The sequence below is a fragment of the Notothenia coriiceps genome, unplaced genomic scaffold (assembly GCF_000735185.1).
Source record: "Notothenia coriiceps isolate Sejong01 unplaced genomic scaffold, NC01 NC01_scaffold00024667, whole genome shotgun sequence".
Lineage (NCBI taxonomy): Eukaryota > Metazoa > Chordata > Actinopteri > Perciformes > Nototheniidae > Notothenia > Notothenia coriiceps.
In genome coordinates this window covers 2,849,027-2,859,057 of record NW_011357368.1, presented here as the reverse complement: position 1 = coordinate 2,859,057, position 10,031 = coordinate 2,849,027, and the positions used below count along the sequence as shown (strand labels likewise).

At 39.5% G+C, this 10,031-nt stretch overlaps 1 protein-coding gene across 1 annotated transcript in view; it reads left to right on the top strand.

Annotated features, from left to right (window-relative positions):
- The first annotated feature begins 229 nt into the window (after positions 1–229).
- The window catches only part of LOC104955418 (ras GTPase-activating protein 1-like), a 10,653-nt gene continuing 851 nt past the window's right edge, over positions 230–10,031 (top strand). The window contains exons 1-7 of the mRNA XM_010782745.1: positions 230–261; positions 1,235–1,387; positions 4,587–4,722; positions 5,409–5,479; positions 6,165–6,282; positions 6,501–6,532; positions 7,128–7,180. Of these exons, the coding sequence (XP_010781047.1) occupies positions 230–261; positions 1,235–1,387; positions 4,587–4,722; positions 5,409–5,479; positions 6,165–6,282; positions 6,501–6,532; positions 7,128–7,180 (595 nt within the window). The remainder of the gene's footprint in view (positions 262–1,234; positions 1,388–4,586; positions 4,723–5,408; positions 5,480–6,164; positions 6,283–6,500; positions 6,533–7,127; positions 7,181–10,031) is intronic.

The window sequence follows — 10,031 nt, the reverse complement described above, 5'->3', positions numbered from 1 at the left end:
CAAATATCTAGTTTTTAGTGCTTTTTATGTCACATTATACATGGTTTTATGGGTCATATGTAATTGTGTATTTCCCCCAGCTTCCCAGTTCTTTACAGTGTGCTAGGGCTGACTCTCCAACTGCCCTCATTCGCCCTCTTCACTTCTCTTATCACCCAAATCCCCCCTAAGCCCCTCATGGACCCTTAACTCTCCCCTCCTCTTTGGCAATCCGTCTCCAGCTCGCTCCATGATAGCAGACTTCACCACATTTTATTACAAGTAGAGACCTCTAGAACCAGATGGGAGAACTTAAGGTCTCCTGTGGTGAGAGCGACTGCAGCGCCTCATTCATCTTCTTTAACGCTGGATGTTTTTTCAGTAGCTGCCTTCCGCTTCGAGAGGCAGCAGTGGCCTATATTTGGAAAAAGCGTGTTCATTTTGTACCCCAGCTGGCCGGGCCCAGTCAGGTTAAGCCTCACCTGCTAAAATGTTAACCAGTGTTGCTCCTGTGGCTTCTGTTTAATTCAGGAAGTAGAAGGATTTAATGGTGTGTGCTAGAAACTCAAAAGTAAAAGCTTTTGGATATCCATTTTTTTAAGAATAGGCCTACATGAGAGATTCATGTCTAATTTTTATTTTATTTTCCACCTATCAATGTGTTGGATTGATCATTGACTTGTTGACTTACTGCCTTGCAAAACCTTTTCTGAAAATAAGGATTCAAAAATATGCGTGTATTAGGAAATACAGGAAAGCTCCATTGGAAGCCATTTGGAAAGGGCAGGCACTTTCAAAAATACTTGGCAGGTGATTGGATCAATCTGTCTATCACCTTCTATCATGGGCCACTTCTGATTGGTTAACAATGGCTGGTACATGTGGAGCACAGCACTTCTGATTGGTGTGAATGACTGACACTCAAGGAAAAAAAGTTTTAAAAAATCGCAGGCTTTGCTATTTGATAATCATATCATTTCAAATCGCGATTTCGATTTAAAATTGATTAATCGTTCAGCCCTAGCGTATATGATTAAAAAAGACATATATTAAGAAGAACAAAAAAACAACTGGTTGAAGATCCATGGTTGTTAATGTACTGTTTTGTGATTGCTCTCTTATGCAATTAAATGTTTGGTTATTTCTGAAAACACTTCTGTGGAAAAGAATTACGTGGTTCTATATCTTTAGAAAGATGTTTGATCTATATTGTTTGTCGCCCGTCCTCTAATTCTTTCCTTCTGCTCTGTCTCAGGTGGTACCATGGCAAGCTAGACCGAAACATCGCTGAGGAGCGGCTGCGCCAGGCCCGGAGCCCCGGCAGCTACCTCATCAGGGAGAGCGACCGCCGGCCCGGTTCCTTCGTCCTGTCGTTCCTCAGCGTGACCAACGTGGTCAACCATTTCAGGTAAGGCAGCAAAAAGAACTCGGCCCTGTGTGAATCTGCAGCGAGAGCTTTCTTAAAAGCCTTGGGGAGAAGTGTCTTTTTTTCCATTTACACATTCAGATGGTGGTTGCAAATCATTTAGCATGGTGGAAGTTTTCAACAGATTTAACCTGACCTGACTTGGCCTACACAATGCTTAAAAAGTGTGTATTTTTTATATCAATTCCTACTTTTATTTACTGCAACCAAAATTATTTTTTTAATACTTTATTTTGAATTACAAATAAAGCAAAGACATACACAATATACAGTAAGTAGGTAGCCGAAGCCTTCACATGGCGTACAAAAGAAAAAAGAAAAGAAAAAACTTTGGGTATTACATTGACAATTCCTGAGAATAGTCTAAAGCTGCCAGTCGACAGCATCGTAGACATAAACAAAAAGGCCAAGGGTAACCCACTACCAAAAATAAATAAATAACTGGGGATGGATTGTCAAACATCAACAAAATTAAGAATTACGCAGTCTTTACAGAGTAAGTAAAATACAAGCATCTTTTTTCCATTTACACATTAAGGTGGTGGTTGCAAATCATTTAGCATGGTGGAAGTTTTTCTCCAGAGATGTAACCTTACCTGACTTGGCCAACAAAATTGATTACAATGCTTTTTTATATGAATTCCTACTTTAATTTACTGCAAACCAAAATTATCCCAAATGTCTTTGAGGTGTTTTTAACATAATAATTATAGAAGCTTCATATAGTGAGTTTACCTGTCTAGCATGGTATCGCTGCAGCTAAGAGGATTTTTTTGGGTAGAATACTTAACTGTATCTTGAATCTCTTTTCTCTATAGAGCCCTTTAAGTCGGTGACATAGAACACAATAGTGCATCTCACAAAAATCAGGCAGTATGCCTCCCTCAAGTAGTGGATAAGAATAGGGGAACTTCAGACGTTGTGTATTACCTGCTAACCTATAGGGCAGAAAGCCTCAGACACTGCAGTGAAAGATCAACCTCAAAGATGAGTCGATACTGAAGTGAGAATGTTGAGGTTTGGAAAGTGGTTTCCTGTGCAATGTCATGCCATTGTTGACCACATCAGCCTATTTTATCACTGTCATTTCATACAGATGTTTTTATATTGCATATCAACTTGGTCTGCGTAAACCCTTGTCTCTGTTTGCTTGTGTGTGTTATGTGGAAGAATTGTGTGCGTGGGTGGACCTGAAGTAAAAGAATGAAGACCGCAGACTTGTCTAGCAACAATACCCTACGCTACTCAACAGTCTTATAGCCAATAAAACAAATCAGATTACGCATTACAATCCGTCCTCTTCTTCAAGTGATATGTTTTAGTCAGTGTGAGAATACATTCACCCTGCAGCTGAAAACACACAGTAGATAAAGGGCGAACAATCTGGCAACCTCTACCTCTGGCTTCCTTGTAGATTATTGCCCTAGCCCCACGGTGACGAAACGGGTCGTATCTGCTACAGTTCTCTGTCTTATAGACGGTTCGGCCACACGAGGCCGACAGGGAAACGCGGATAACGATAACGGGCCAGGTGGGTAGATCTGCGGACGCAACGTTCTGGGGGGCCAAACGGCCCTAATTTCCTGATAATGAAAAAACTGGCGGGCTGTCAGGAAAAGAGAGACTCCGTATATTATTATTATTATATAGAGTCATTATTCATTTGTTTTAAAGCTCAATAAATAACAAAGAAGACCTTTTACCGGCACTTTTCTAATTTTGTCCGGAAGATTTAAACTTTAACGGGCATGTAGACCGGCGCAAAAAAATTCTGACGGAAACTCTGCCGCACGGTTCCCTCGTCCCTTGGAAGAGGCGGAGAGGTGGGTGTTTTTCATCTGCTGGTGGACTACCGGAGAGATTTACAGCAGGAGCACAAGCTTGCCTCGGGAAGGGAGAAAAAAAGCCAGAGCCCTGCCTCTCCCCACCTCTGCTGCTAAATCCACCGCGGAGAATAAACAGAAGGGCAACCATGGCAAGTTGCAACCATGCATGCTCGGGAAGTCTTCTTCGCTGCTTTTGGTGTATTTTGTGGCGGAAGTACAGCGCCACTTACAGGCCCGGCATATGTACTACAGCGTCTCCAGCGGGTCTAGCGGTCTCGTGTGGAAGGACATGTTTCTGGTGCCTATTGCTTGTGGATGGAAGACGTTTTTGATATCGAATTCTGTTCGTTTTCGTTTCCGTTTGGCTGGGGCCTGAATGTGATAAAGTGTATGTTTCAATAAGCAGAGAAACACATTTTGCATGTACAGGTTTCCAATATGTGTATTTCATACTAACTGTAAGCGCTTAGGGACATAATGCAGGCGTGTGATAGAAGATAATCTATTAGCCCATATCTGTCCAGGCCATTGTTTCAATTTTGGAAATTGAAATATCAATTTTTTCAAACATACCGCCCTTCATTGTGTAAATGCATGTTTATATAGAATATGAAGGTTATTTTATTTCCAAGGCTTGTTTTCTTTATGATGGCACTCTTTAAAGATTGTTTCTGCTTTTGAGAAATCTCCGACAATTTCTCCAAAAAAAAAGCACTTCTCTAATGAACTAACAATGACACCATCTCCTTCACTCTCATTGGTTTAGTGTTAACCCATGATGTCATTGAGGATGAATGAGGGAGCTACTGTAAGGGGAATCATGAACATAAGGTTAATTGCGTGACATCTACACTGCAAAGAGTCGATGTCTTTAGAAGCAGCAAATGAGTAATCGCACAAGTGCATTTATTATAAACCCTCAATCAGAGATCCACTCAGCTGATGAGCAGAGAATTAGGATTAGTGGCTCTGCGACAGGATGTGGTTTAGAGGAGTACTTTCATGAAACCATTGTAATCATTCCAAGTTATTTTCAGTCACAAATGACAAATAGCATTGTTGGATTAAACGGGAAAGCCTCTATCGCTCTCTTTTATCTCACTGTCTGAAATCCTCTAGACATATACTATCTATTTTCGGACGTTTAATGATTGTGGTACAGTTGCTGTTATATCTTTGATGTGCTATGTTGTATATGCAGTGCAGGAACAATAATGAAAAACAACTTTGACACAGCAGTCTAGAGAGATTATTTCACCGCCAAATAAATACAAGTTGAACATTTTATATTTCCCTCGCTGCTCGGTGATTAAATAACCGCTGTCTTTTATCTTTGATGTGTTTTCTCTCAACAGGATAATTGCCATGTGTGGGGACTATTACATTGGTGGGCGGCGGTTCTCTTCTCTCTCAGACCTGATTGGTTACTACAGCTATGTGTCTTGCCTGCTAAAAGGAGAGAAACTGCTATCACCAGTGGCGCCCCCAGAGGTGAGACTGACTCCATGGCTGGGCGTATTCAATAATTAAAAATACTACATTTAATTAATTCTGGCATATTTAAAATGTTCCACCCTTCCCCTACTATATTTATACATATTTTCACTACTTGTTTGACATGATATAACTAGATTTTTGCTCTTTTTCCTCAATGTAGCTGTTTTTTAAATGAAATATTGCAATACCCCCTGTTTTAAGTACTAGATTAAGCGTGTTAGTGTCTTGTGTATTTTTAAATGGCACATGAAATAACTTTTTTAAGAGACCTACCAAAACTGAATTGAAATTTAAATGCCAAAAGCTGCAAAAACAGCAAGAAGTACTTTAACCTGATAAAATATTTCAGAGTTGAAAGATGAGTGGGGAATAATTACCATTTTAGTTAAAGTAAAGTCAACCTCAAGTCCTTTATTCAGCCACTTGCTCAATGTGCAAGGGATTATCCTCCCATCTTCCATATCCCCTTCTTCTTTCACCTTCAGGCAGTACTCGGAAGTGTTTAAAGCAAAGCACAAGCTAATGCTAATTACCTTTTTCAGCAGAGTGTGATCTCTCCCTGAGGGGGTTGTAGTAGAATACTTGAATTAGTGGAATAATTATGGGGTTTAACATGGATGCGATTTCAGAAGGTCATGGTTAGAGTGAGAGTTTCATTCTTTGTGTGCATGTTTCCACAGCCTGTAGAAGACAGGAGGAGAGTCAGGGCCATACTTCCTTACACCAAAGTGCCAGATACTGATGAGATCAGGTAATTATCTTTGTGACTATGTAACTGTACATAAGAGACCTATTGTTAAACCTATAGTAGTACAACGTTTTCTCTTCTCTTACGTAAAAGTACTCATAATCATGATCCATGTCTGAGGGGATTTCATGGGCTTAAAAATATATCATTTGATTGTATTGCTCTCAAAGAGCAGCCTAGTTCACTTAGATTTGTATTGGCATGTCACCGGCCTGCTCGTCCCCTCACAGCAGCGTGGAAAGCACATCATCTGACTTGTTAAAGAAAACCAGTCTTGTCCCTGTTATTAAGCTGCAGTAGGCACACTTACTGATGACCCCAGCTATCCCTGATTTCCTAAATGTGATCAACATCTGTCTGAAGTCAACCTCAACCCTCTGACTGCCAGCGAGGCCACTGGCTTAACCCAGTATTCAGACATGCAATATTTACCTCAAATGTTATAAGTCTGAGGAGACACCTGCTGGTAATGCTCTGGTATTACACTGGAAACTAAATAACTCGACTTGCAGTTTCTTTCTCTCACATTATACAGATAACAATGCTTTGAGATGGATTGAGGTTATAGCATAACAACCGATCAATAGCAGATTTTACAGTGTGTTTCACTAATCTTTATTTTTCCTTTTTTCCTACAATCTGTCATCCTTTTGTCTTAATGGCCATTTTGATTCAATGATATCTTCAGCTTCCTGAAAGGGGACATGTTTATTGTTCACAATGAACTGGATGATGGCTGGATGTGGGTGACCAATGTTCGCACAGAGGAGCAGGGCCTCATCGTGGAGGACCTGGTGGAAGAGGTGGTAAGTGCAGCTCAAGGTTTCAAATGTATTGCAAATTAAACTCAGTGCTTCAAAAGAAACATACCAGGTCATACCAGAGTGGCATTAGCAGAGCACCCATGGTCGTGCTATGTTATATGCTTATACCAAATAACAGTCCATAGTCGTCACAAACAATAAAGTTATTAGTCCTTTTGATTTTGGTTCATGACAAATTTCTGTTTCTGATATTCTTCTAGGGCCGGGAGGAGGATCCACATGAGGGAAAAGCGTAAGTTATTATACTCTGATTTCACTTTTCTCAGTGCTCAATATCTGATAGCAGGACAGCAATGTGTGTTGCTATATTTATACTTTTAAATAACATATCATTACAGGATAATATCCACCATGTGAGATCAGCCTTGTTGTTTGCCTGTATTCTCCCAACATGTTTTTGTTTTGTCATTAAGAAAAGTATGACAGCACATTATTCACTGCACGTTTTTATTGTTTCCTAACCGACCATGTCCTTCAGCTTTAGCAAGTCTTAAAGTTTGACAGTTATTGATTCAACCCTGAGAGAGGATAGGAGCTCTAGATTAAAGTCTGGCCACATCTAAGCGTTTCCTTCTTTGAACCCTTTGGACAATAGATGGGACATGAATGGGAAGGCGTATGTGTGTAGAGCCTAATTCATTATTTCATTCAGATTTAATGAAGTGAACATGAGATAGTCGTTTTACTTAGATGAAATCCCCCAACAGTGATGTCAGTATTTTAAGATGTGTGTTTAGAGATGGTGTTTGTGGTGCTGGAGGCTCTACTGGAAGTCTGCATTTTGTTGACTAAACTACATTTTGAATGTTATTGTATCTCTCAAACAGATGGTATCACGGAAAGATCACCAAGCAAGAGGCCTACAACCTGCTGATGACAGGTATCATTCCTCTCTGCCTTTCATTACCAAACATTATGAATCCCTTGTGACAATATTGTGTTTTCTATTTGTCAGAAAGGAGTTGTGAACGTCAAAGTCCACTTACAGAGGGGCAAAAAAGTATTTAGTCAGCCACCAATTGTGCAAGTTCTCCCACTTAAAAAGATGAGAGAGGCCTGTAATTTTCATCCTAAGTACACCTCAACTATGAGAGACAGAATGGGGGAAAGAATCCAGGAAATCACATTGTCTGATTTGTAATGAATTTATTTGCAAATTATGGTGGAAAATAAGTATTTGGTCACCTACAAACAAACAAGATTTCTCGCTCTCACAGACCTGTAACTTCTTCTTTAAGAGCCTCCTCTGTCCTCCACTTGTTAACTGTATTAATGGCACCTGTTTGAACTCGTTATCAGTATAAAAGACACCTGTCCACAACCTCAAACAGTCACACTCCAAACTCCACTATGGCCAAGACCAAAGAGCTGTCAAAGGACACCAGAAACAAAATTGTAGTACTTTTTTCTAGACTTGTTTGGAGGAGAAAGAATGCTGAGTTGCATCCAAAGAACACCATACCTACTGTGAAACATGGGGGTGGAAACATCATGCTTTGGGGCTGTTTTTCTGCAAAGGGACCAGGACGACTGATCCGTGTAAAGGAAAGAATGAATNGTCAAACTCAATTTCATCGCGGGGCCACATTAGCATTATAGTTGCACTCAAAGGGCCGGTTGTAAGTATATAAATATACATATATTATTTTATTATTTATATATATGTATATTTATATACTTACAACCGGCCCTTTGAGTGCAACTATAATGCTAATGTGGCCCCGCGATGAAATTGAGTTTGACACCCCTGCTTTACATGTAGCCTTTTGGGCCCAATTCCAAACCAACCCCAACATCCTCTCTCCAATTCACGTGGAGGGTCCGCCATATTAAGTGCCGTTCCGAACCAAGAAGTGGAGAGAATAAGTTATTAAACCCTCCAACAGGAAGTCTGCTCTAACCTGCTGCACTACCTGACCATGTGCAATGCTTTTTGAGTCCAGGTGTGTACAAATAGTTTCATGCAAACACTTACTGGTAAACTACAGAAAATAAAATACATTTTAAATATTGGTAAACACTGCTTGAAGAAGTGATTTGTCAATTCTTGATAACTGTACAGGTGTGCATTTGCTATAAACTCACTTGCTAATGTACAGAAACTGTTAGAAAAACATTATTAAAAGCCACTAAATATTATTTTTCTTAATTATTATTCCTTATTATTTTTTGCTATGTAGATGCGGATTCAAAACGAAGGTTACGAAATGTTAGGACAGTTTCAGTTTCTGCCGGAGAGAGGTAAGATTGTACCCCCTACTTAGATCTTAAAAGGAACCGAAGACAATTGAATAGTGTGTTTACCTCTTTCTGCGTCCTTATGGATGAAAGTATTCAGTAGTTAAAGCTTTTACAAGACCAAACTGACACTATAAGTAAGCAATTACTGTAGGAGCCATTTATGTTCAATGTTGGCTAAATTTGCAATATTATTTTTGGACACTTGGTGGCGGTGATTAGCTACACACGGGTTTATAAACGGTGTCACATGTGACTGGAAAGCTAATGGCAAAGGTAGAGAGAACACACAGCTCTTACAAAACAATAATTGGAAATATGTTTTGTCCAGTTACTTCAATAAACCTCTAACTAAACTGCATCCGTTGTACAATCACTCTCACAAATACCTGTAATCTAATACCATATGGACACACACACAACTATAAGCTATAACAAGTGCATCAATAAGTGATCTATGATATCGTCAAGCCTCTCTGCTGAGAACACTGACATTTAGTAGAGAAAACATTGCATTATGTTACTGTGAGACTCCAGATCACACTTGTTATGAGTGCACTCATAACAAGTGTGATCTGGAGTGTGTGCCTGACTGATTAATGTCAGTGTGCATGCTGCTGCTGCTGCTGTGAGGTGTGAAAGGCTGGCAAGAACATGCTAATGGAGCCACTCCTCTGTGGGAACATGACGACAACACACACTGAACACCTGCCAGAGCTTATTAAATGAATTTTTATGAAATAATAATTACCGCTAGTAATAATGCATGTGCTTGTATGCTGGGCAGAGGCGGGAAGGAGTGGAGTACATACTTAGTTTCTGTACTTAAGTACATTCTTCTGCTATCAGTACTTTACTTCACTACTTATTTTTCTGACGACTTTTTACTTTGACTTCTTACATTTTGAACACAAATACCTGAACTTTCTACTTCTTACATGTTGAACACAAATACCTGTACTTTCTACTTCTTACATGTTGAACACAAATACCTGAACTTTCTACTTCTTACATGTTGAACACAAATACCTGTACTTTCTACTTCTTACATGTTGAACACAAATACCTGTACTTTCTACTTCTTACATGTTGAACACAAATACCTGTACTTTCTACTTCTTACATGTTGAATACAAATAGCTGTACTTTCTACTTCTCACATTTTCCAAACAGGCTGGTTCCTTTAGTTTGAATGTGAGTTTGGTGGCGTGATCATTATTATTTAGAGTCATTGCGTGCCTATTGATTTGAACACGATCCGTGTATCCATCATTTCCTGGTCTTCTCTAAAGAAGAGGGACCAATGAAAACGTTGTCATGTTGCCGTTGTTCAGCATGGAAACATTCATTAGCTAACAATGACATTATTGTTCTATTAATATAAAGATCTTCTGACTGATTTGAAGACAATGAGTTCAGTTTCAAATTCCTTCCGAACTTTACACTGAAAAGTCATTTTTCCATGGTATCTGATCGTCGACAAAATTTCTCAT